At 49.6% G+C, this 25,768-nt stretch overlaps 11 protein-coding genes across 11 annotated transcripts; 5 read left to right on the top strand and 6 right to left on the bottom strand.

Moving 5' to 3' along the window:
• Positions 1-399: 399 nt before the first annotated feature.
• PEX2_094830 (uncharacterized protein) lies at positions 400-1,371 on the top strand (the record flags this gene model as incomplete). Its single annotated transcript, XM_016746753.1, has 2 exons — positions 400-649; positions 803-1,371. The coding sequence occupies 2 exons, from the start codon at positions 400-402 to the stop codon at positions 1,369-1,371; spliced, it is 819 nt and encodes a 272-aa protein (XP_016594029.1).
• Positions 1,372-1,540: 169 nt separating this feature from the next.
• On the bottom strand, positions 1,541-3,380 carry PEX2_094820 (acyl--CoA ligase; the record flags this gene model as incomplete). The annotated part of the gene is made up of 3 exons (XM_016746752.1): positions 1,541-2,493; positions 2,553-3,233; positions 3,281-3,380. 3 exons carry the CDS (start codon positions 3,378-3,380, stop codon positions 1,541-1,543), a joined length of 1,734 nt encoding a protein of 577 aa, XP_016594028.1.
• Positions 3,381-4,905: 1,525 nt separating this feature from the next.
• PEX2_094810 (40S ribosomal protein uS19) lies at positions 4,906-5,914 on the bottom strand (the record flags this gene model as incomplete). The annotated part of the gene is made up of 5 exons (XM_016746751.1): positions 4,906-4,975; positions 5,039-5,335; positions 5,552-5,609; positions 5,813-5,831; positions 5,897-5,914. 5 exons carry the CDS (start codon positions 5,912-5,914, stop codon positions 4,906-4,908), a joined length of 462 nt encoding a protein of 153 aa, XP_016594027.1.
• A 692-nt stretch (positions 5,915-6,606) lies between these two features.
• On the bottom strand, positions 6,607-6,994 carry aspf8 (ribosomal protein P2; the record flags this gene model as incomplete). Its single annotated transcript, XM_016746750.1, has 2 exons — positions 6,607-6,774; positions 6,836-6,994. The coding sequence occupies 2 exons, from the start codon at positions 6,992-6,994 to the stop codon at positions 6,607-6,609; spliced, it is 327 nt and encodes a 108-aa protein (XP_016594026.1).
• Positions 6,995-7,632: 638 nt separating this feature from the next.
• Positions 7,633-8,751, top strand: PEX2_094790 (uncharacterized protein; the record flags this gene model as incomplete). Its single annotated transcript, XM_016746749.1, has 2 exons — positions 7,633-7,638; positions 7,693-8,751. 2 exons carry the CDS (start codon positions 7,633-7,635, stop codon positions 8,749-8,751), a joined length of 1,065 nt encoding a protein of 354 aa, XP_016594025.1.
• Positions 8,752-9,147: 396 nt separating this feature from the next.
• On the top strand, positions 9,148-10,525 carry PEX2_094780 (ATP-dependent (S)-NAD(P)H-hydrate dehydratase; the record flags this gene model as incomplete). The annotated part of the gene is made up of 6 exons (XM_016746748.1): positions 9,148-9,241; positions 9,302-9,341; positions 9,388-9,434; positions 9,499-9,509; positions 9,559-9,591; positions 9,644-10,525. 6 exons carry the CDS (start codon positions 9,148-9,150, stop codon positions 10,523-10,525), a joined length of 1,107 nt encoding a protein of 368 aa, XP_016594024.1.
• Positions 10,526-11,913: 1,388 nt separating this feature from the next.
• Positions 11,914-12,267, top strand: PEX2_094770 (putative adhesin; the record flags this gene model as incomplete). Its single annotated transcript, XM_016746747.1, has 1 exon — positions 11,914-12,267. The coding sequence occupies one exon, from the start codon at positions 11,914-11,916 to the stop codon at positions 12,265-12,267; it is 354 nt and encodes a 117-aa protein (XP_016594023.1).
• A 377-nt stretch (positions 12,268-12,644) lies between these two features.
• Positions 12,645-15,251, bottom strand: PEX2_094760 (DNA replication licensing factor MCM7; the record flags this gene model as incomplete). The annotated part of the gene is made up of 4 exons (XM_016746746.1): positions 12,645-12,713; positions 12,770-14,690; positions 14,747-14,877; positions 14,934-15,251. The coding sequence occupies 4 exons, from the start codon at positions 15,249-15,251 to the stop codon at positions 12,645-12,647; spliced, it is 2,439 nt and encodes an 812-aa protein (XP_016594022.1).
• Positions 15,252-15,605: 354 nt separating this feature from the next.
• On the top strand, positions 15,606-19,412 carry pex1 (AAA family ATPase peroxin 1; the record flags this gene model as incomplete). Its single annotated transcript, XM_016746745.1, has 4 exons — positions 15,606-15,716; positions 15,778-16,014; positions 16,066-16,144; positions 16,201-19,412. The coding sequence occupies 4 exons, from the start codon at positions 15,606-15,608 to the stop codon at positions 19,410-19,412; spliced, it is 3,639 nt and encodes a 1,212-aa protein (XP_016594021.1).
• A 2,153-nt stretch (positions 19,413-21,565) lies between these two features.
• Positions 21,566-23,889, bottom strand: PEX2_094740 (S-adenosylmethionine-dependent methyltransferase; the record flags this gene model as incomplete). Its single annotated transcript, XM_016746744.1, has 4 exons — positions 21,566-21,993; positions 22,329-23,178; positions 23,232-23,528; positions 23,626-23,889. The coding sequence occupies 4 exons, from the start codon at positions 23,887-23,889 to the stop codon at positions 21,566-21,568; spliced, it is 1,839 nt and encodes a 612-aa protein (XP_016594020.1).
• Positions 23,890-24,502: 613 nt separating this feature from the next.
• On the bottom strand, positions 24,503-25,132 carry PEX2_094730 (uncharacterized protein; the record flags this gene model as incomplete). Its single annotated transcript, XM_016746743.1, has 1 exon — positions 24,503-25,132. The coding sequence occupies one exon, from the start codon at positions 25,130-25,132 to the stop codon at positions 24,503-24,505; it is 630 nt and encodes a 209-aa protein (XP_016594019.1).
• Between the last annotated feature and the right edge of the window lie 636 nt (positions 25,133-25,768).

The raw sequence follows: 25,768 nt of genomic DNA, 5'->3' as shown, positions 1-25,768 counted from the left end.
TGACTGGATGACCCAGGGTATCACGAGGTGAAATATGCTGCTAATCGCATTGCGACATCATTGTACTTATATATAGCCATCTATAGATGGATTTAAATTGAATGGTTTCGAACCTTCCTAATATTTTGGCTTATAACGACTGTGCTGTAAAACTGTTAAGGAATCCTCAGATTAGCGCAATTTACTCGTATTTCGTTTTCCACATACAACATATATATCTATCAGTTTCTATTTACATGTCTTCCCAATTATAAATCAATGCCAAGATCACCGTTTGGGAGGAATCCATTACGATGACGCAACGAGTTTCCTTCCCCAATCAACTAAAAATCACAAATACCAACCCTCCGACATCTTCTCTCATACACACACAAAGTCTCATAAAAATAATATCCAAAAATGCATGTCCTTCTACTCGGTGGTCACGGCAAAGTCGCCCTCCACCTTACTCCGCTCCTCCTCAACCGGGCTTGGAGCGTAACCAGCGTCATCCGCAACCCCGCGCATGAAAGCGAGATTCTAGCTCTGGGCAAAGGCCTGAAGGGCACACTCAATGTTCTACTCTCGAGTCTAGAGGATGTGAAAAGTCCCTCAGACGCCCAAAAAATCATCGACACGGTCACGCCGGACTATGTCGTCTGGTCGGCTGGTATGGCACCCCTCACCCCTCACCCCGCACCCACTTATACCATTCCAACGCACAACACGCACATAAACCATCCCCACCAAAGAGAAATATGGTGGAAAACATAGACCTATATAGCCTACGATGAGAAATCCACAAACTAACACGCAAACCCAGGCGCCGGCGGTAAAGGCGGCCCAGCACGCACAATCGCAATCGACCAAGAAGCCGCGAAGCACTTCATAACAGCATCCTTCGCCTCACCAGGCGTAAGCAAATTCCTCATGGTCTCATACCTCGGCAGTCGACGCAAGCAGCCGAGCTGGATGCCCGACGACGAATGGGCAGGAATAGTAAAGACGAACACCGAAGTACTACCGACATACGCTCAAGCCAAGCAAGAAGCCGACGAGTACATGACAGCACTGGCTGCGCAGCGGAAGCGCGAGTCTGGACCCGCGCGCCCATTCCAGGCTATTAACCTGCGGCCTGGGCTTCTGACTGACAAGCCTGCCACGCGGAAGGTCGAGCTGGGGATCACGCCTAAAGGCCGGGGAAGTGTTACTCGGGAGGATGTAGCGATTGCGGCGGATCTTCTACTTGCTAGGGCTGATACGGAGGGTTGGGTTGATCTTGTTAATGGGGAGGAGGCTGTTGAGGAGGCTGTTGAGAGGGTTGCGAGGGAGAAGGTTGATGCTGTTGTTGGGGAGGATGTTGAGGGTATGGTTAAGAGGTTTTTTCCTTAGGTGATTGGGGCCCGGGTTGAATCTCTAGGTTTCTGTACTAGGAAAGGGCTTGGGGTTGGATGATTAAATTTTTGATCTTACATCCTTCAAGTATGAACATGAACATGGATTTGATATGAATATAAACACATCTAAAGTGTATATTATGTGCATATATAAGAAAACTCATTTACAGCTTGGCTTTGGGTGCCTCAGCCACGCCCTTGAACTTCTGCTTCAGAATCCGACGCAGGATCTTCCCGCTGGGGTTCTTGGGGATCTCATCCACGAATTGCACACCCCCACGCAGACGCTTGTGGCTAGCGACCTTGCCATCCAGCCATTTGATAATTCTCGCTGCTTCGTCCTTCGCACTTGTTCCAGAAGACTTGCTCTTCGCGCTACGAACGACACAAGCCATAGGAACCTCGGAGCCGTGTGCCTCACTCTCAATGCCAATGACAGCAACATCATCAATAGCATCGTTATCAACCAGATATCCTTCCAGCTCAGCAGGAGGCACCTGGAAGCCCTTATACTTAATGAGTTCCTTGACACGATCGGTAATGTAGAAATTGCCCTTGGCGTCCTGGTATCCAACATCACCGGTCTGGAACCACCCGTCCTCAGACAAGCAGCCCTTAGTAGCCTCTGGGTTCTCGTGGTATCCCAGGAAAACGTTAGGTCCACTCAGGTACAATTCGCCGACCTCGCCCTCGGCAACCTCCTTAGGTTCGGATCCATCCTCAGGCATAGTCATATACTTAGCTTGCATATTAGGCATCAAGCGGCCAACGGAACCTATAGCTTCGCGCCAGTCCTCCCACCGCTGGGAGTGTGTAGTTGGGCTGGTCTCGCTGAGTCCGTAGCCCTGCTTGATGCCAACCTTGATGCGGGAGTAGACTGACTCTACCAGCTCTTGCGTGAGCGGTGCGGCGCCGGAGTTCATCATGCGAAGACTTGAAAGGTCGTATTTGTCGACCACTGGGTGCTTGCCTAGCAATAGCACCACAGGGGGGACGATGTAACTGAAGGAACAGCGGTAGTTCTGCACGTGGGCACACCATTTTTCAATGTCAAATTTGGACATGACGATCAAGTGATAACCCTTGTATAAAGCCTGGGTAATTAAGCAGGTCAATCCTAGAGTCTCGTAGTTAGTATCTTGTTCATCCGAGCATCTGCGCGATTGAAATCCTTACCATAGATATGAAAGAACGGCAAAAATGCCAAGACCCGGTCACCCTTCCCATCAAGACCGCCATCCCAACTCAACATTCCACCCTCACCAATGAACTGCTGTCTAATATTGGCAACGATATTCCGATGCGATAACATGACACCTTTAGGCACACCTGTAGTACCAGACGAATAAACCAAAAACGCCACATCCGCCGCAGGAGTGATCTTCTGCTTACGGTAGCGGGTAGCACCAGAGATATTGCGCACAGAGCTGAAATGCTTGATGCGCGCATCTGGATCCCGCTGGTCCCCAATCAAAATAATTCGGTCCTCGGGCATGCCGACTTTCTTCGCAGCTTCCCGTGCAACAGACAGCACCGAAGCTTGCGTTACAAGTCCCTTGGCATGAGAGTTCTTGAGCTGGAAGGCCAGCTCGTCAACCGTGTAACCCGGGTTCGCAGGCGAGATAATTCCGCCGGCCCAAAGTGTGCCCCACATCACGACGGGTGTGTCGATGCTGTTTGGTGTGAAGAGGGCCAGTACATCGCCCTTGCGCCACTCATACAGGGCTTTCAGACCCTTGCCGAAATCTAGCGAGGCATCACGTAGCGATTTGTATGTGTAAAGGCGTTTGGTATCGGCATCTTGGTAGATAACTAGTTGGGGGTTAGTGGAAGGAAAGCTCAAGAGAATGGCAAATGCTGTATTCAACAGTGCAGCATTGGGGTTCTCCTTGGATGATACGCACTCTTGTCATCTGGATAAGCTCTATCAGTGCGCTCAAATAGAAAGGTCCAAAGATCCACTTCTGGGATATCGACCAGGGGGTACTTGGAGGGGACAGGCATTGCGGGGAAATAAAGCCAAGGAGCCGAATATGGGGAATGTGAAAGAGGCTCAAAAGTACTGTCAGATGAAAGACGAAAGGGATGGACCACGAGCAACCGAGTACTTAAAGAGATAGGTCTTTCTCCGCAATCTCGGCTCGCGGCTTGCCTCGGCCCATTGCATTAGTATGCAGCCCAATACCCGACCCCAAGGCCCACTCCGATTTAAAACTGCTTCTTTGTTAACTTGTCTCAATTACATCGAAATATCCAGTCTCGTACTATGTACTGCATAGTTCAAATAATCATCTGCACCGTTGGGGTTCATGTAGTATAACCGTTGAGATCGTTGAGATCGGCACTCGGACATCTCGGCGATTTGGCCCTCCGTGGATACACACGCGACCTCACCGAGTGCCGAATGAAGGGCAACATTTTGAGTAGAAGCGGGAAATGTACAGTAAGATATCTCAGATAAAATGTTGCTGCACGAAGTATAAGAACTGGTGAAAGTAAAATTGCGTGGAGCGATGTGACATCACAACATACCCGCCATGTCCACCTCCAGGGCTAAAACCTCACAATTTGATAAGAAGCCAGCTTCAAACTTTCCAAGGTTGGAAGTCAGGCAGTTAAATGGTGACATGAAACGGGTTTGAGACAATGAGTACAGTTTCTAACAACCTAGAATGGCCGAGTCATTCTGGAAGGGGCCCTTCTAGAAATATATATTTAAAGAGTAGCCTAGGATATGTTCTGTATATGGCCAGCAATAGAGAGAGAGAGAGAGAGAAGACATACAAAAAGACATCCCATTGGAGAATAAACTGTCAACCATTGCTAGTCTATATTCAATATCACACAAGAATACTCGGTTGCGGCCTTGTAACGTCTTTTTATTTAATCTTTCTGGTTGTCTTTTTAGATGTCCTTTTAGATGTCTTTCTTTATGGATGTTTTGCACTTCTCGGTTTCATACATAAACGGCAGAAGAAGGCAGAGAAAGGCTTAATTTGTGAAATGGTCCTTTCTATATATAATCAGGGATTTACGCCCGATGAGGCTCAATAAATTGAATGACACGATCCCGCTTCCCCAGAGTAAAGGTAGCGGAGTCCAATTTGTGGAGCACTTCGCAGTAATACGACGGGGTAGTCTTAACGAACTTCATGACCTAGACTCAGGGATCATGAGATGGGGTTGACTAGTGTTGTCTAGTGTGCCATTGAGTGTTACTGGCCTACGATTGTGTCTGGAAATGAAATTGGTAGTGTCGTTAAGATTTAGACTCCTTCCCCGCTGACACAAAGCAAGACTAAGGAAAGAGTATCTTTTTTACCTCGCCAGATTCGACGAGGGACTAAATCCAGATCCCAAGATGATTTCATGCCGACAAGATCTTAAATTGAGTTGGAAACAGCTGACCCGCACTGGAAATACATGCTGAAAAAAAAGAGCCCAGTTGAGAGTTTTGCTGAATTCCATTTTTGCTTTCCCAGCACCATTTCCTCCACACGCCACTCCGAGGGGAATCGTTTGAAATCGTTTACTTGAGGGGAATGAAACGGGAAGAGTGGGTGGCACCGATACCGGGACGACCGTGCTTGACGGGCTTGCTGTGAGGTTGTTAGTAATCTGATGTTAATGGTCATAGGGGAACAAATCTCGGGAGCACGTACTAAGAGATAGAGAACTCAGCCAGGTAGTGGCCAACCATCTCGGGCTTGATCTCAACCTGGTTGAACTCCTTACCGGAGTAGATACCGACGACGGAGCCGATCATCTCGGGGACGACGATCATGTCACGGAGGTGGGTCTTGACGAGGTCGGGCTTCTCGTTGGGCTTGGCCTCCTGCTTGGCCTTGCGGAGCTTCTTGATGAGACCCATGGGCTTGCGCTTCAGACCGCGGTTGAAACGTCTGCGGGCACGGGCGTGAACGACATCACGGAGCTGCTCGGAGGAAAGGTCGAGGAGCCTGTAAAAGGATTCAGTCAGACCAATGTCCTTGCAAATTTTTCGTCCTTGGTGTCCATTCGCAACGCAGCGCCAAGGAGGCGAGAACCGAAATGCCACATGCGGTTCATCCATAATGGTCATTGGCATGATAGATGACCATCCTTCAATTCCGTCTCACGAGGCACTGGCTGCGAATGGATGTCCAAGGGTTCGATGATTGATAATGGGAACGTACTGGTCGAGGTCAATGCCGCGGTAAGAGAACTTGCGGAACTGTCTTCTCTTCTTGATCTCTGTTTGGCGAAGGTTCAGTCAGCGTCTGCGATATTGTTGTTGTGCGTGTTTCCCTGCATCCCAGGTCCATGTCGTTCCCCGCCAAAGTGTATTTCTTCAATAATCATCGTGTAGTCGATCATAATGCGCGTCCTCTCCTCTCATCCTATTCTTCTGTCCATGGGCGATGGGTAGGGGTGGGGGTTGATTCTTCTTAACGTACCGGCAGCCTCCTCGGCGTTCTAGATGAAAACTCCATGTTAGTGCATCGCACGGGCTTGAAGGGCGGTAACCAAAAAAAACTCACGTATTCCATGTCAGCCATTTTTGCAGATATTCCTATAAACCGCCTTTCGACCGTATCTCGAAAAGCGAAGGAGGATGGGTTGTCGGAAATTGTCGTGTCGCTAAGCGGTCGGGCTACTAACACACAGGCTCTAGGAGGTGGGCAGCACTCGTTAAGCGACGGGTAGGTTCCAAGCCCTAGACACTATACCCCTTTGGGTCATACGTAATCTATTTCGAAACATTGGTTTTTGCTTCGTAATACGACCCTTTGTGATCTTCTTAATTTACTCGACTTTGCTTGGGAAGTCATCAAAAAGCTTGTACCCAGCAGTGTAATTTATTTGTATTGTGATTACCCATCGCCCTCCCAGTGCTCGTATCGGCATCGGAGGTTGTTGATGGCCCTTATCTGAATACAATCTGAGGACACTTAGTTACCATGACGTGGATGATTGAATCTCGATTATACGCTATTGCTGAAACGCTGAGCGGGTCCCGGCGATCTTTCGAGAACTACATATACGTATGGAGAAAAGTTGTAGTGAAGGCCAGATGGATTGTATTGGCTATAAGCTTATTCCAGCTCATATGAAAAGTCGCAACTGTATCAAAACAGTCTCAACATAAGCACACTTGAGAAGCCAACCGGCGCAAATCTTGCCCGGACTGACGAACCAACCAAACATCTGTTCCCCAGAACCATAATTTTTAGGCCTTTGATTAGAGCGCTTAATCGAAGAGACCGAAGCCCATGTCCTCATCGGACTCCTCCTCCTTCTCCTCAACCTTCTCCTCAGCGGGAGCGGCAGCACCACCGGCAGCGGCAGCGGCAGGGGCAGCGGCACCAGCACCGCCGGAGGGGACGGAAGCGAGCTTGGCAGAGCCCTCGGAGATCAGCTATGTAAAGAGTCAGCATGTAGTTCAGGTCGAATATGTGCGCGTGCGGGTGTCAACTAACCTCCTGGAGGTCCTTGCCCTGGAGCTCGGAGATGACCTTCTCGACACGGTCACCCTCAACGTCGATGCCGACGGAGGAGAGGACGGCCTTGATGTCGGCGGCGGAGGGGGCCTCGTTGCCGGCAAGGGCGAGGAGCAGGTAGGCGGCGAGATACTTCATTTTGAAAGGACTAGACAAAAAAAATCTTCATTAGTATCGCGAATTCAAGATCGGATGCGATAGCACTTCTCAAGCCGTGAAATCGGCTGAGGTACGAAAAACGAGGTGTACATACCGTTGGTGATTATTATCTGAACAAGAGAAACAATCGATTTAACCGCGAATTGGGCGGAGACTGCAACGTCGAGTTCTGGTGGAAGAGGTTGGTTGACGAAAGATTAACCGAGTGCTCAAAATCTTGAAAAAAGGTGGTGCGAGTGGGTGTGGCTAGTGCCGGGCGGGACTTCTAAGCGAGTGGTGTGGCGCAGTGTGTTTGTCATCACGTGACTATTTCATATCCGGCCTTGATAATTGCATGCTGGCCAGAAACCTGTCTACCTTTCCTACTCGTCTACGGAGTATATACCACTCACTTGAAAAGCTCTTGGGCCAAGTCAGGCGCAGCCTTTACTTTTCCTAGTTCTGTTATATTGGAATAACAGAAAATCCGGATCGCGGCAAGCCAGAGATCCATTCTCATGCTATCGGGCTCGGAGTCATGAAGTTACTTAGTCGTACCAAATATCGACGGTGAGCGACTTCTTCTCTGTACCACTCTTTGACTTGACACCTTTCGGGTTATTCCTCCTGCAACCAAAATGAGTGTATGCTACCTATTTTTTTCTTCGTTTCGCCTCATTTTGACTGACATAGCATAGTTCCTCGATTCTGTTCTCTCGTCTCTCCAGACGGGTAAGCCTTCTCAACCCCCACTGTCTCAGGCGCCTACCTCACCTGCGCCTGCTTCGATCCCTAAAAAGGAGGATCGAAAACCGACAGCTGTGCGACGGGCGCCTCCAACTAGCGGGAATGCCAGTGGAGGGATTAAGCGCAAAGCTGAGGATCAGCTGCCTCGCCTACCAAAACCTGAAAGCAAAGTGACAAATGCCCCCGCTGCAACGAAGTCCACGCTCGCCACGAGGCCAGCGGTATCATCAGCACCACCCAGAGCTGTGCCCAAGCCTGTCCCGACCATCACCTCCAGGCCAGCCCTGCCTAAGCCCACCCCCAAACCCAGCTTGTCTGCGGCCTCAAAAGTGACAGCCTCACAGAAGGAGTCCACCCCTAAACCCACATCGGCCGGCGCTGCCACAAGCTCAAAGCCGCCACCAAAGGGATCATTTGCGGAGATCATGGCGCAGGCAAAGGCTAAGCAAGAGACGGCGCCTGTGGGAGTAGGCTTGCTACGACACCAAGCCGGTCCCAAAGAAAGACTCACTAAAGTGGAGCGCAAGCGGCGCATGATGGAAATGCAAGCCAAAGAAAAAGAAGCGCGTGTGGGAAGGAAGGCTGGATCGGGCGTTTCTGCGAAGGGTAAACCTGCTGTCCGCCAGCGCGATTCCGAAGGTCCCTCATATAAGGGCACGGCCAAACCGACACAGACTCCCGAGCCGCCTGCCTACCGTGGAACTGCAGGCCTGCCCTCAAGCCGTGGTGGAAGTGACCGTCGACACCAGTCTCGCAATTCCCGACAAAACGAATATCTCGGAACTGACGAAGAAGATGAGGGCGACCTCGGTGGCTACGACGATTACTACTCCGATGCGTCGTCCGACATGGAGGCTGGAATGGACGATGTGGACCGTGAAGAGGCGGCTGCGTTGGCATTTGCCAAACAGGAGGACGAGAAAGAGCTGCGGCAAGAAATGGCGGCTAAGAAAGAGAAGTTGGAGCGCCAGCGGAAATTGGCTGCTCTTGCTTCCAGGAGCAAGCGTTGAAGTTTGGACATTTTTATACTGTCAAATCTTTACTTTACACTTTGGACCACTTTCCATGTTCTCTTTTGTTTTGGGTAGGACTACATATTTACTCCGCATTATGAGCGTTCGGGGTGTCCATAGACGGGGATGCCTTCTTTTTTTGCTTTGAAGCACCATCAATAGCGAGCACTATTTCAATACCAACTTTCTTTTTTTTTGGACTATCTTTCTATATGTATATTGTAGTCAACATTTCATATTCAAGTTATCGCCTTGATATCACAACTACAAACAAGCTTGTCTAGGCCCCACTTGGCGGGTGACATCACCCATGTTCACCTCCAGGGCTCCAACACACTCTTGATAGTCAGCTTCTGCTACGACTTCACATATTTCCAATTTCACATATTTACAATGGAGTCAGTTCATCATGTCTCGGTCTCATCAAAGATCCTCTTCAGCAAGGTGCGCAAGATTGTACCTCCAATGCTTGAAAAGTTCCACAAAGGTCTGTTGACCAGGTCCCCATCTACCACGCAATGAACACCCCCGCTGACTATTACTCCAGGACAGCTCGGCCGTGTAGCCGTTATTGGAGGCTGTGTCGAGTAGGTTCTCTGCTTGGTAAAACTGTATCCTACTAACTGGGATAAGCTATACCGGAGCTCCATACTTTTCAGCCATGGCCTCTGCAAGACTTGGTACGTGCCCCTAAACAGGCCCATACTCCCCACCCACCAAAATATATTAACTCTTAGATTGCAGGATGTGATATGGTATGTGCGAAACATGACATCCCTTCTGCAAATGACTAACAACCACCAGAGCCACGTACTCTGCGAACGATCCGCAGCACCAGTAAGCTAGCATCCGCCCTAGATTGCACTCACCCTAACCATGTAATGTACAGGTTATCAAGAGTTACTCACCAAATTTAATGGTACATCCATTACTTCCAAGCAGCGACACTGTCAAGGATCCCATTTCAATTGATGCAGCATCACTAGCGGGCCCGATCATCGGGATGCTATCTCGCCTCCATGCACTTGTGATTGGACCGGGTCTCGGCCGCGACGGCGTGACGCTAAAGGTGGTCGCGGAAGTGATCAGAGAGGCGCGGTCACGGTCGATCCCGTTCGTGCTAGACGCGGACGGATTGCTGATTGTGACGCAAGACCCAAGCCTGATCAAAGGCTATAAGGAGTGTATTCTCACGCCAAATGTGGTAGAGTTTAGCCGTCTAGCAAAAGCGCTGGGGGTCAAGGTCGCTAGTCAAGCGGAGATCGCGCAAGGCGGAAATGGTGACACCACCAGCAAAGCATCAGATGCGTGTGAGCAGCTATCTCAAGCCCTCGGTGGGGTCACGATTCTCCAGAAGGGTCCTCAAGATGTGATATCCAACGGGGTAACTAGTATCATCTCTGATACCAAGGGTGGCTTGAAACGCAGCGGCGGCCAAGGAGACACCCTGACCGGATCACTGGGTACATTCCTTGCCTGGCGGGCGGCTTACCACGAGAAATTGTGGGACTCTGGCGAGCAGGACAATGACAAGGAGGCGCAGAGTAAGGAAGATGTCCAGGCGGAGCTCGATTCTGAGAATAAGCGCATGTCCCCGACAACGACACTGCTATTGGCGGCTTGGGCAGGCAGTAGCATTACACGAGAGTGCTCACGACGAGCCTTTGTAGCCAAGGGGCGGAGCATGCAGGCCAGTGATCTGACTGATGAGGTTCACGGGGCATTTTTGAGGCTGATTGGAGAACCAGACGGGTCTAAGACACATCTCTAGGCAACTGTGTCAAAGGCCCATAGACATGCATCTATGTACGAGAAAGACGGTGCAGCTGTAGAATCCTGGAGCATATCTCCATGTATCTAAGCTGCACTTAAACCCGCACCAATCAAACATGTCTCGTCCACTTCTATGATAGTTCTCACAAGCGGTGTCTGTGGCTATTAGAAAGTAGAGTCTGGAACCTTGCATCTCATACTCTAAAATCCGACTCCGATATTGCAATCCCAACTGTACGGACTTGTGTACGTGGTATTATATGGTAGCATAGGGCGTCTCTTGTTGCATTCACCGGAGATAAAGAAACTGCTCATAGTATGTGAATCTCGGGTCTGAAAAATCTATTGATCAGCATGGTCAACCCCCGTCCTTCGGTACTTATGCTTAAGATTCGGGCCTTAGGCCGGCGCCGATCGCTGACTATTAGGTGGAAATATAACATTGCCGGCCAATAAAACTCGTCTGACAACACGATATCATTACGTAGACTCGGAGTATTGGGTTTAAGCGGGTTCAATAATGCAAAGGTGGTAAAATGGGTACCTTATACCCCTACCTGATGGATTGCAGAGTGAATAGAAACCAAAATCAACGTGTCACAGCCCCTGGCTCAATCTCGAGTAACCAGTGCCCGACTGTTGCTGTCTCGCTTGCTTTCATCTCCATTTTTCATGTTCCGAGAGCCCTGTAGAAGAGGAAGTTACTTGCATAGAAGCCTGACCAGATCACAGAAAATCTAGCTCGTAACTAAAGCTTCACGAAGTGTGAGACATTTACCTTGGCATGTCAAAATCTCCGCATTTCTACACAACTGTTGACGTCGAGATCTGAATGTGGCTAGAGTGATGGGCCTGAGACATACACCCCCGCTGAATCGAAATTCCAAACCCTGAACAGTCTTAGAAGCGCTGCCCAAAGGCAATGTTGAGCTAAGAAGGCATTGACATCACCTTAGTCGATAAGCATTGGTGATGTTTTGCGGTATTGTTCCAGACCTCGTATTCACACTCCTATGATATCAGACGAGGACGCTATACAAGATTGTAAAAGTCAACCGGTGACATTGTAATAATTCAACCGTGGTACCGTATATGGATATCGTCTTCTTCGGGGACCGGCCTACAAAGTATACTGGGAACCCCAGGCTGGTAATGACCTCGTGATGCAACATAGCGCTGATGGGCTTCGCAGGGAACAGGGTGAATAACATCTTGAGAACAAAGGTCTACCGAGCCTAATGATCCAGATAAATATATATACCCTTGGATATGAGTATATAAGATGGCGAGCCTCCCAGCAGAACATAACGCCATCAGAAACCAATCCCCAGGCACAAGACACTAGATCTACTCCAAGCCTATATTTGAATCTAACCATCCACCAGGATGCATTTCTCCATTGTCGCCTTGATCATCACCACAGCCTCCCTAGTGGCCGCTGACACAACATCATTGGCCCAGTGCGGCACCTGCAATCCTATCTCGGGCGAGAACTGGTGTGACCCCTCCACCTCGTGTATCAACACGGGAAAATCCTTCCATTGCGCCTGTCGTGCTGGCTACAAGGCGTCTCAGTACAACAACGACTTGTACCATCAGTTTCGCCTGCCGATGCCGAACTATGAGTTCCTTGTTTTCGTCCCTGAGGACACAGCTTGCAACATGCCATGCGATGATGTGTATGCTGCTCCTTCCGACCTTTGCAACGAGGTCAGGCTTCAAAACCAGTGCGAGGCTTAGAATAATGACCTACGGTAGATGTGGGTTTGCTGGTAGCAGGGGGAAGAGGGGATATGGGGGGTTAACAACAAGGGGCCCAAAGGACCGAGTTAGATCCATAGCATGAGATATTCTGGCAGATTGCATGTGTATGTGTGTGACGAATAAAATGAAATTGCTTTAGTGGAAAATTAGGATATAAATGTAGATTAAACAAGTAGATTGGGAAGATCTTCTTAATTAATCCTACAAAATCATAAGAACCAACTCCATTTCTCCAAGAATACACCTAAACACCCGTCGCCTTGATTCCAGCCAGTTTCACATGCATCTTCAACACGCATAAAAAGCCCGATCGACATTTAAGAAGAGAAAAACAGTATGAGAAATTTTCACAATTACATGTCCATATCGCCGTCAACTTCAGTGAAGAGCAGACGTGTGCCGTTGCCAGTGACTTGCCAGAGCTATATAGAATGTTAGTAAAAAAGCACATCAAGCTTCTGGAGTAATCAAAACTTACGTTCATCTCGGCATATTCATCGATGGTCATGGTGAGGTTATCCTCGGTGAAACCTCTGGCCAACACACGCTCACGAATACGTCTCATGCTCATCTCGCCTTCCTCGCCATCTCCAACGGCAGCGGCACCGCTCTCCTTCATGCTGCGGATCAAGTTGTAGATCTTGCTGGATGGGGTGTTGTCGGCACCCTGCTCGCCATCGTTGTACAGAGAAGCCTTACTGATCTCAATGAGACGCAAAGCCTCATCAACATCCTCGCGAACAACCTCCTCACTGAAGCGAAGACGAGCAAGCGCCTGCGAAAGACGAACGATACCGAGCAGCGTACGGGGACTGACGTGAGAGAACTGCCTCTTCTTGGACTCATCGATCTTTTGTCTCTTGCGCATGGCCACATAAGCACCAACCATATAGTCAGAGACATTGGTAGGCACAATAGGACGGAATGTGCGTGCCTTGGCAACGTACTGACGGACCTCGTGGGGAGTGAACAAGACACCGGCTTCTTCACTCTCGGGGTGCTTGTTGTGCATGTGGACGTAAGTGACGTGGTGGGCCAGCTCTTCGTCACCTTCACGGGACGGGGTATCCAGAAGCAGGAACATGACATCGAAACGAGAGAGCAAGGCGGCGGGCAGGTTAATGTTCTCCACGGGTGATACCCGAGGGTTGTAACGACCATATAGCGGATTGGCCGCTGCTAGAATGGAAGTACGGGCGTTGAGGGTAGTTGTGATACCGGCCTTGGAGATGGAGATAGTCTGCTGTTCCATCACCTCGTGAATAGCTGTCCGGTCCGAGTCCTCCATCTTGTCGAACTCATCAATACAGCAGATACCGTTGTCCGCAAGAACAAGGGCACCTCCCTCCAGCACCATCTCGTCTGTGACGGGATCTCTCATGACTGCGGCGGTGAGACCGACACCACTGCTTCCTCGTCCAGTGGTGTACACGCCACGAGGAGCAACCTTGGTAATGTATCGAAGAAGCTGTGACTTGGCCACACCAGGGTCACCCATCAAGCAGATGTTGATGTCTCCACGGATGTGCATGCCGTCACCCATCTCTTTCGTGACACCACCAATCAGGAGCAATAGCAACGCCTTCTTGACATCAAGGTGTCCGTAGATTTCGGGTGCAATCGACCGTGAAAGGTATTCGTACATGTTACCGGAGCGCTGGTGCTGCTCGATCTTGCGAAGAGTACGGCTATCCATACCCATCTCATTGTATGACTTCTTGTGCTGGGTGATGTGCTGAGCCTCCAAGTATGTGTCAGTCAGCAGGCCAGCGCGAATAGCCCGGAAACCAGTGTAGGGAGTGGGCAAAAAGATTCCTGCAACGTCAATAACATCACCGGGGTTCAATTGGCGAGTCAGAGCGCCGTGGCAGTGAATAGTCAAAGTGCGAGGAATGTGGCCCACGGGGACTTGGTCGGCCATTTCCTGGATCTTCACCTCCTGGAAGGGGACAAACTTCGATGCACGAGTTGACAGGAAGAGCTGACCCTTCGAGTTGTTCTTTTTGCATTCCTCTGACAGACACTCAGTCAGGGGAAGGAATTGCTTGGTGGTGATGGGCTGGAACACTTCGCAGCCACAGCGATCGCAAGTGTAGGCGTTGATCTGTACAGCCGGCTTGACATCTGAGACACGGGTGGTGATACCGCGGACTGTGATCAAGCTACCCAGGTGCTCACCGCGCACGTAACGGACGGCGAGGGCTTTGGAATCGCGCTCGGCACTAGAGCCTGAGGGTGTGAGGGGCTTGAAGTTGAGGGTGTATCTGCGGGTGAGCTCAGGAGGGAACATCGATGGGGCAGTCGCAGCAGCTTCCATGTCGGCCTCCATTGCGGTTTCCATAGTCTCATTTCGCTTCTCACGCTGAGACATGATCACATCAAGCACATCATCTTTGAATCTGCACATTAATTAGTTTGGCCGCCAGTGTGTTCGCATAGAGACAGATTAACATACGTGACATCCTTTGTCTCCCTAGGCATAACTTCATCCACCGCTTGAGAGATAACATCGATATAGCGTTTTGTGTTCTTTTCGATAGATGCGACAAGCTTCAGGTCTTCTCCCTCGGGCCGGGATTTCTCGTACTATTACCACCATTGTGAGCTAGAATTTAGTCAGAGGGGCTGTATTGAATACTTACAATTGACAGGTCATCCAACTCAATCAAAATATTAGATATATCCCGGTTTGCGATATCCTGCAGAATTTGCATGTACTTGAGCTTCGGCTCCCGGTGCCTCCTTGCTCCTCGGGTGTTTGCCCCGTTGGTCTCATCGGCATCATCCATGAAATCATATTCATCACTAGTCTGGCCGTCGTCGATGTTAAGATCCTCCAATGCCTCGGTCGCAGCGGCTTCCGAGGACGATTGGAAAGTCTTGAACCCCTTCAAGAAATCCTTGAAGCCATCCAGTTGCGCGGAATAATCCACAGGTGGGGGATATTGAAGGAGAGACATAATAACGAATTGCGCTTAATTGAAAGCGCAAAGAATCGATAGTGGGATCGAGAGAGAAATAGAGAAGAGGGTCCGTCTAGTGACTATCCGAGCCCCTACCAAATTCGCAGGTAAAACGCGAACGCGAGGTCGGGACGCGCTCAAAAATGAGACTAACCCGATTAGGAAAGGTATCAATGATCGTGGATTATAAGTTTATCCGTTTATCCGCTATTGAAGCTAAGCGTCACATGACTCGTCATCGGGCCGAGGCGAAAGAGAGATGTAGTGTGGAGTCCGGGGTCGTGTCTCTCCGAGTTCACGGTTCCCCTCCTACTTGTCTTTCCAGTACTCACGATCGTTCAGCGCTTCAAAATGGCGCCTAAGAAGCCTGCTGCGACGGCTGAAGTTGCCCTCACTCCCCTCAAAAACTGTCTTGTTAATCTACCGCCGTCGCTGGTCGCTCTGCTGGTCAATGCAAACACGGTTAGTCTACTAGTTATTATGCTTCCGTGAGCCATTCCCGGCTAACTCCTAGGTTTATCAGACTGCTCAGAATGTTATTATCGAACTACAATATAAATCGACCTCTGGAAAGGCCAATGGAGCTCCTCCGCAGCAATCATGCTTCCTCGGCTGGACGGGCATGCCGAGCAAGCGCAGGCTTGCGCCTGTCGTTGGGAGAGACGGTATCAACAGTGGATATTCCAGGGAACAGGAAATATCCACCGTTGAGCTTGATACTACTTTTGGACGGCTCCTTGGTCTCACAGACGGCCAGAAGGTACAATACTCCCCGTGCATCATTACCCACGTGGGGCGCTAACACTTGCAGGTCGGATTGTTCATCCACCTTGATCCACCCGTTGCACATACGATAAACATTGAGCCATTGACACCAGAAGACTGGGAGAGTACGTTTCAATCATAGACAGCTATAATTGCACTGGCACTAACCCGATATCACTAGTCATTGAACTCCACGCCACATTCCTGGAACTTAACCTTTTGTCACAAATTCGCGCTCTACCAAATCCTACATACAATGCAGGGCAATCAGTGCATATGCACCCACTCGCATTGCATCTGTCTCCCACATCTACTGCCAATATTGTCGTCACTTCTCTTACACCTGCTCCCTCAGACACCTCCCCCTTCGCCAAGATCGCGCCGGATGCAGAAGTCATAGTGGCCCCCAAAGTTCGATCTAAGACAAGCAAAAGCTCTCGGGCGGATAGCCGCAGTGCTGCTGGTAGTAGCAGGAAGAGTGCTGGGGGCAGGAGTGCTTCAAGCACTGTACGCCAGAAGAGTAGTCGGTCCGACTCCACACGAGGCTCCCTTTACTTGAGAGGCGTGGACCGCTCAGCGACCACTCAATATTTTGATGGGGAAGTAGAAGATGATGCAAATGAGGGCCTCCGTATTTGGGTTGATCCGGACATGCTGGCAAGCCATGAGTTGCGCGGAGCGACCTGGGCATGTGTGTCGGTTGTCCAGCCATCCGGTCTCAAACCCCCACCAGATCCCCAACAACAACTTGCTCAAGCTGAACAGCAAAAGTCCAATGATTCCGGTGCCCCTACAACAAAAATCGTGGCTAAACTGTTTCCGTGGGAGGAGGCTCCGGACAATCGGCATGTGGCTATTTCCACCTTGTTGTGCACGGCGCTTGGTGCGGAGAACATGGTTGGTGGAATCCTCCGAGTCGAAGCAGCACCCCCACAGCTGCATCGCTCGGCAGTCAAGACCCTCAAAGTCTATCCTTTCATAGGCGATGCTTCGAAAAAGAAGGACGGGCTGAAGTTCGGTGCTGACACTACGGCATCTCGGGATGCCCTAGCTGAGCGCCTCAAAGTCATCTACGGCAGCACTGGGTCCGACACTGGACTGTTCTCGGGGCCTTTGACTGATGGAATGATTATACCCAAATCCGAGTATCATGCTTCAGTCTCTTCGTTCGATGGTGCTATTCTTCGTTTTGACCCTCCTTTGAAGGGGGCTGCGGATGAAACAAAGTCAATGTTCGGGTGGTTGCTGGGCTCAGAAGCGAAGCTGAATCTTGAAGTCCAAGCTGAAATTCCCAAGCCATTTGATACTAGTTCATCGACGCTACCTATGGAGGACCCTCTCCCAGAAACTGCTCCTCAATTAGTAGGGATTGACTCTATCATTGAACAGGCATTAAACAACCTAACAAAATCCTCGTCTATCTTGCTCACCGGTGGTCTTGGTGCTGGTAAAACAGCTCTGACCCATCTACTGGCTCATCGCCTAAGACGAGATCATCTCTTCAACGTCAAATATTTCTCCTGCCGCAAGCTCGTCACAGACGAAACACGTATTTCCAATATCAAAGAGACCCTGAACCGCCTCTTCATGTCCGCATCATGGTGTGCGCGTCTTGGCGGTCAGTCAGTCGTGATCCTTGAAGATCTAGACAAGCTTTGCCCCGCGGAGACTGAACTGCAGGTGGGTGGAGACAATGGCCGCAGTCGCCAGAACAGCGAGGTTATCTGCTCTATGGTTCGAGAATACTGCGCGCTGAATTCGTCTGTTGTGCTACTGGCCACTGCCCAGGCCAAAGAGTCCCTCAATAATGTTATCATCGGCGGCCACGTCGTCCGTGAGATAATCAATATGAGAGCCCCCGACAAGGAAGGACGCCGAAGAGTTTTGGAAAAACTTACTAGTGAAGATAAACCTACAGAGAGCTCAAACGGGCATGTGAGGGCCATAAGCTCCTCAACACAAGACTCATGGTTGGACCCTTCAAATCCAGGGAGCCGACCAAGCTCATCTGGGGGTGATGGGTTTGTTATTGGAAGGGATGTCGAGTATCTAGAGCTGGCCGGCAAAACCGATGGGTATATGCCTGGTGACCTTGTGCTACTTGTTGCTCGCGCGCGCAATGAGGCCCTCATTCGCTCTGTCTCGGATCTGACAGCAACATCAAAGATGATCACTCTCGGGTTAGAAGACTTTGAAAGTGCCTTGAAGGACTTTACTCCAGCATCTCTTCGCAACGTTACCCTTACCTCCTCAACAACCACATTTTCATCTGTTGGTGGTTTGTTCGAAACTCGCAAGATCCTATTGGAAACTTTGCAGTATCCCACAAAGTATGCCCCGATCTTCGCACAGTGCCCATTGCGACTTCGGTCTGGTTTGCTTCTTTATGGATTCCCTGGATGCGGCAAGACAATGTTGGCGAGTGCAGTGGCTGGCGAGTGTGGATTGAACTTCATCAGTGTCAAGGGCCCTGAAATTTTGAACAAATATATCGGAGCCAGTGAAAAGAGTGTTCGCGACTTGTTCGAAAGAGCTCAAGCCGCTCGCCCTTGCGTCCTCTTCTTCGATGAGTTCGACAGTATTGCACCCAAGCGTGGTCACGATTCCACAGGTGTCACAGACCGTGTTGTCAACCAGCTGTTGACACAAATGGACGGTGCAGAAGGTCTCTCGGGCGTCTATGTCCTGGCAGCAACGTCACGGCCTGACTTGATCGATCCTGCCCTTCTTCGACCTGGCCGTCTCGACAAGTCCCTGCTTTGTGGCATGCCCAACCACGCAGACCGTGTTGATATTATCCGCTCCGTGAGTGAAAAGCTCAAGATGAGCGATGAGGTCACATCTCGCCTAGGCGATATTGCGGCCGAGACCGAAGGATTCTCCGGTGCAGATCTGCAGGCTGTCGTATACAACGCCCATCTAGAGGCCGTCCACGATGCACTCGGTGATCGTTCCACCGATACAGCCAAGCCCAGTGCGAAGTCCAACTCCGCTAGTGCCTCCAGCAAATCCTTTATCCAGTTCCTCTACTCTTCCTCGGAGGAAGCATCCGGGTCTGTCTCCATGCCAGCACCGGCAGTGATATCGGCCAAACTAGAGGCAATCAAGAACTCGCGTCGTCGCCAACGCCAGCTCGAGCAGGGACCTTCCGGTGCGAATGCCGCGGCCCCGGTGGCTAACGGCAGTGAGCCTGATGCAGACGAGCTGCGTGAGGATATCATCGTCCGCTGGGAACATGTTGAGCGCTCACTGGCTACCACGCGTGGTTCTCTTCCCCCCGCGGAGCGTAGACGTCTCCAGGGAATTTATCGGGAGTTTGTCGCCGGCCGAAATGGTGAGATGCCTAACGGCGAGGCTGCCAATGAGATTGGGGGTCGAACAAGTCTGATGTGATATATTTTATGACTTGAGTTTTGTACACTGTATATATGAACATCCTTGTATGCTTGATTGATTATTTGCATTCTATTCTTGTATTTATCAATATTGGTAAATGGACATGATACGATCTATACATTTGAGTTCTGTCTCATGGGATGATAGACATCTGGGCAATCTTGGCTCGCTTGCGGCATCTACAAAGCTTTGCCTAGTCGATTAGTCCGTTTTCGAAATATTCAGAGGCATCTATCTTTTTGGAGATAATATAAACGTACAGAAGCAGTGGAATTTCATGTTGGTCCATTAGCTAAAGAAATCAGGGTTTGACAGTTTCCAAGTTTGATGGAAATTGAACGGACAAGCCTTGACTTCTAGATTTAAGAATTGCGAGAATAGTCGGCCGCGTTTGCGGCCTTGTGATGTATTTTTGGTACGTCCTTCTAGCCGGTCTTTTTAGATGTTTTTCTAGATGTATGTGGAGGTGGTAAAAAAAGCAGGCTTTGCGCAAGAGACTTTTCTATGAATAACCAGGGACAAGCACGGTATATGGGAATGCGATAGTATTTGTATTCAGCAAAATGCGTGTAAAGACAGGAGACCTATGTTCCCATGAAGATATGCTTGCTCATCGAGTATTCATCGGTCAGGCTGTGAAGATTGGTGGACTTGAAATGGTCGAGAGCTATACTGCTAGCGTTGGCACAAAGGGAAAAAAAGTGGCTCATCTTCCATCTTTAATTGGGAGTCGTTTGGACAGCCAGTCGCATTGTGGCAAACAATCAAAAAGACGAGGGGGTCGGCCAAACGAACGTTATCCGGCGAGCATGCGGTTGAGCATGCTGGCTTCATCCCATTCAAACACCGAAGACTGTGTTGTGCCAAGCTTATGGATGATAAGGAGTACTGAATGACTTTGTTTCATGTATCATCGAATTTCTAGATAGTACCAGTGTGTCGTGGCCTAGATCCTGAATTGCATTGTGACCTTGTTCAGACGGCTTCAAGCTAGATTTGCAGTACTAGGTCGATTGTTATTAGGATCGTGGCTGCTGTTGCTAGCTTGATTGCTACTAGCTTGGAGTTGTTCTCGTATTGCTTGGCTTTAGTGTTTCCGTGGTTGAAGTCAAGCTTGTGCTTCTTGAGAAAGGACACTGGGCGAGGTGGTTGACGGATCAGTCGATGTCGTAGCTGACGCAAAGATCCTAGTGTTCGTTGAGTTTGGAGGACAGCAGTCGATGAGGCTAGATTTTATTTGGGGTTCTCTACAAGTGTGGGTAGGTTGATGGGTTGCCGAAGGACTTTAGTCGGTTCGCATATGCGTCGAAGTTGTCTGAGCTGCACTCTGCGAGTACATCAAAATCCACGGCGGTCCACAGGTGATCTGCGAGGAGGGTGGTGTAGAGAGACTGAATGCGTAGATGGGGAGGTAGTACATTGGCACTAGCTCGTGTGAAGGCCGGCAATATCGGAACATGATATCGTAAGATGGCGAGGCGAAAGAGACGTGCGAAATACGATGAGCGAAGATGCAAAAAGCAGCAAGGTGACCTCGGTCTTTCACAATCAGAGCTTGACAAAAAATAGCTGGGAGGGTTCAGGCTTACCATTCCGCGTACAGTTCGTAGGGATAATTCAATTCTTGGAGATAATACGCAACTAACTCCAACTGTACATCGATGAATTAGCATCTGGAATTGAGTAAAATGTGAAGGAGATGGACTTAACCCTTGACGAGCTCACTTGCAGCAACTTCTCTATATAACTGTGGTATTGTTAGCCTCCAGAACCGAAGACCAAATCAAGAGAGATGTTTCTCACCAATGGGCAGCCAACCCCTCGAGAACCGACCTCCACACTACAGAAACCTCCCTTACCATCTTCACCTAAAGCACCAGCATAAAGCTCCCCCAGACATAGTCCAAGTTTGCTCATTGGCTAGCTGCTGAGCTCCGGCTCCGGCAAAGGCACCAGCACAAGCGGCACCCAGGGACCCTATGAGAATCCAAAATATTAGCTAAGTCCAATCCAAATAAATTCAAACAAATTTCATCTCAGATAGAACATGCAAAGTAAGAAAAAAGTGAGAATGAAGTGAGAATGAACCGAAGCTCAACTGAAGTCAAGCCAAGAAAGGCTAGAAGAAGTAAAAATGAAATGGAACTGACTTACCAACGTCGTCCGCGCGACAGAAGACTCGGAGCATCACCACAGATCAGGATTGGGGCGGGGGTAGGCTTACCCCGGCGCTCCGCAATCGATCCCATGAGTACGCGAGCCTCCTGCCGCTGACGGTGGGCTTCGTACCCTGGGATCTGCTGGTAACCGGGAGGAATCACCGGAGTCCTATGGTCGGCAATCCGGGGGGTCGCAGCCCGACGGCTGGCCCCGTAGCGGGAGGTTCTACTGGTCTCGGGGGTAGCACGAACCTCATTGATAGTCTCGGGGCTTGGAGGTCCATTCTCCATGGACCAGCGGTCCGAAAAAGTAGCCATTTTGGCAGTTGTTTGCGGCATCGAATTGCCCTTGTAGGCAATAAAAACGAAGGCGAATGTGTGGAGAGAAGAGAGAAAGAGAAGAGGAGAAGAGGAATGGGCTGGGGGTTGTTTATATAGTCCCCAGCGACCCCGAAGAGGAAGGGTCGATCGGCTTCAAAGCGAAAGTGGCGGCTATGTATACAACCGGCATCGACCCCGGTCGTTCCTGCTTTTTCGGGCAGAAGGTGAGAGAGTATTGAGTATTGAGCACGTGGGCACTACTGTTTTGTTATATAAGAATCCAGTAAGGCTAGCCCTGGAGCCATGTTGGAGTCTGATCAAATTTTGTTTTTAAGAAACAATCCGCCATTGGTAATTCACTCTTTTTCTAGAGCCTTATTGACAAGACGTTCAAGCTTGTTCCACTCAGCGGAGAGAACAGCCTTAGTCTTACTAGGGTCAAGGCCATTGGCCTTGAACTCATTGTGAACCTGTACAAACTGATTTCCAACAAGTTTCCTAAAGCTGGACACAGTGCAACTCTCCGCCTGAGTGCTAGTAAGTTCAGCAAGAATGTACCAAATCAAGTAGTGAAAGTTCAAGTTGAAGTCCTTAATCTGGACAGGGTCTTTGGGGTCAGGCTGGAAGCCCTCTTGGGAAATGAAAACTGTAAGTCTGACCAGGCTCCATGCATGGATGTGTCGGATGGGATGGGCCTTGTCATAGACAGCAGGATCAATTCGTAGGTATCGAATGGCAGCGTGGATGAATGCCCGGGTAAAGTTACCAGCCGTTAGAAGAGATATGATTAGTTTGTCGCGGAGAGAAGCATATGGCTGACGGGTGAGGGGCCATAGGGCGGTTTCATGGAGCTTGTGCATAGCAGCTTCCAACTTTTCGATTGTCTCTTTTGTCTCCGTGCTGGTTGCGGTTGCTTTTTGCATGAGCTCTAGGGCTTCACGCTCTGCTGTCTCTAAGGGCGTCATGTCTTCGGGTGTAGACAAGAACCGATCTTCAATGGTATCCGCTCCCCTCTGGCACTTTGTGCACTGGCAGTCGAAGAAGTAGCGCTCTTTCAGTTCGTTGCGGCGAATATCATAGGGTGTTGTGGTGTCAATGTAGGATATGAATATTTGCTCGCCCTTTTTGATGGGACGCATAGCCTTGACGTACAGCTCTTCACCGTCAAATCCAACGGTGGAGTTGTAGTCGCAGCTGTGGTTAATCAACCCGGCATATGGATGCATGTATAGGCCAATGCGGTCATACATAGAGGTGGTAAGATTGAAGGAGTTGAGATCCAGCTATGAATGATAGTTAGATGAAAAGTCCACGAGATGAGGCTGGAAATAATCACCTTGGCAGCATAAGAAGCGACAGTTCCTTCATCCACGTCCGTCCCAGAGTAATTCTTGACAGCCTTTGCCGTCAGATTAATCCTATCAAGCTGGCCCTGGCTCTCCGAGATCTCATTGATGTGAGTCTCCAAACCACCAAAGACCTTGAACTCTTCAGAATCGTACTTGTTACGCGCAGTACGCAGCACTATGCGAAGGAGAGCACGGGCATTGTTGGGAAGCACCATAGGCTTGACATTTTTAAAGATTGGACATTCAAGAGAATGCGCAAACTTCCAGTCCTTAGATTGACATACCTATTAATCAAGTATTAGAAGAATACCAAACCAGACACAATCTTGGGTAGGACGAGAAATATGAGACAGCAAACGATCTATCTCCATAGCAACTCACACGATCACAATACTTCACGACACGACATCCCGTGCAAGCCTTCAACTCATTTCCAGTTTCCATCTGTCTCTTTCCGAAGCAGCCAGCACATGTGTCTTCTAAACGTGGGGAATCAAGAACCGCCACAAATGGTGTTTTGATGTGCAAAACATCTTCACCGGGGTTGATGTCGGCTGTTGCAAACAGGCCGTTGCCCATGCCATTGGGGGCAGGCTGTGGGACCGTCCTGGTCGTCACCGAAGGTAGTGCAGTTCTTGATGCCATTGTGGGTTATCTGAACATAGAAATAAGGATTGTTTGAAGATATAACGAGTAGAGTGGATAGTCGTCCACGTGGGTAGGGCGGTGAATATTTGTCATTGTATTTGAATCTCTTGGCATTTATCGAAGAAGATTGATAGATTCTCCCACATACCCCCACAAAGACTAGTCGGATGAGAAGATCCTGAAATTTCTTTCATGGTTTGAATACATACCAATTCAGAGTTCCTTGTCAAGCATTTCATTATTATCACCTTTGTGACCAGCAATCCTACATCATACAAGCCAAGCCCAGAGATGAGCGCAGAGAGAGAAAGAGAATATTGATGCAAACTCCAACAGAAGCCGAAATTGGCTCTATATTTTTGTAAAATGGTGACATAGGTATGGATGCAGGCAAATAATTACTGTATAGATGCTGAGGACCTACAAATCTTACTAAGAGAAAGCCATACTGGGTCAAGATCCAAAGAGTTGTAGCCAAAAGAAATTAGATTTCATATATCATTTGGATGAAGTATTAGATGTACATATAGCATAGCTCATTCAAAATGCATGGACCCAGAGACTTAAGTCCCAAGTAGACATCAGACATGAAAAGACCCAAACTCAAGCCCTAGATCATAGCCGCAAAAGCAAGAGCAGCAGCCGCACCCAACGGCGCAGCAGTAATCAAGGGCTTCGCAGCAGCCGCAACACCACCAGTAGAAGCAGTAGGAGTGATCTTGACCGCCGAAGTCGAACCCGTGGCATCAGCCGTCAAAGCATAGACGCCATCGGTGATAGTAAGAGGCTTGTAGGTAACCAAAGACGCCGGGATCGACTGCGTGCTAGAGGCAGAATCGGAAATAGTGACATCACCCTGCATGCCGGTGTATGCAAGACTCCAAGAGCAGACAGCAGATTCAGACTTATGGGTGAAAGTGCATGACTCAACGGCGGTTGCGTGGGCCGTAGCACCGCTGGTAACCACAGTTGCTTCGAGAGAGACGCTGTAAGTGGCATCGCCCTGGATTAGGGTTGCGGGATGGTGCAATGCGCATTTGGCTGCGCCGCTGATGCAGGCGATCTCGTAGGTTGTGGCATACTTGTTGATGCCAACAACTCGGGCTGCGGTGCTGGAGTAGGCGCCAAGGTTGGCGCCGGAGTCATTGTCGACTCCAAAATAGCTGATGGTTGTTTTGCTGGGCTCGTCGGCTGCGCCTAGAGCTGCTAGGGCAGAGAGGAGGAACCAAGATGAGCGCATGTTTGCAAGATTTGGAGATGGGGGGTTCAAGGTTGGAGAAAGAGAGAGAAATGGGGTTGGGCAGAAGAAAGAAAGTTAGGAACCAGGGAAAAATAAGGACTTATATTGCCTCTTGACTAGCGTGCCCAATGGGCCCCCCCGAGAAGAGTCACGGAGGTCCGGAAGCCAAGCATCCTTCGTATACTAGCGCTATACTATGTGATGTACTAAAAACTAGAGCTTGGCGCTAACAGGTGATTCGGTCAAGAGCCGTGATGGAAAAAAAAAATAAGCCCGAGATAAGTCGGTGTAGACCCTGTAAGCACCAGGCAAGACCTAGGCTATCCAAGTTGAAGATAAAGAGGTTAAAGGTACCAACAACAAAGGTTAAAGGACAATATAAGCCAGACATTACGATGATTGGTCGCAAGGGCCGGCAGAGATTGCTGGACGGAGACCCTTTTGAGTGAGACATAGATGATCTTCTACAATATAATTGGCGCCCACAAGAGGCTCAAGCCCCCCATAGCCCTATCAACAGATATTGTGGCTGAGCCCCTGGAAATGAATAATATTTGGTACGACCCTGAATATATGCACAAGTACGGTGTACAGAGGAGAAAGAATTTCAAAGCACGGTCAAATTCGTTTAATATC

This window comes from Penicillium expansum (assembly GCF_000769745.1).
Source record: "Penicillium expansum strain MD-8 chromosome Unknown contig333, whole genome shotgun sequence".
Lineage (NCBI taxonomy): Eukaryota > Fungi > Ascomycota > Eurotiomycetes > Eurotiales > Aspergillaceae > Penicillium > Penicillium expansum.
The sequence above is the reverse complement of the archived record's forward strand: the minus strand, read 5'-3'. Positions and strand labels throughout refer to the sequence as shown.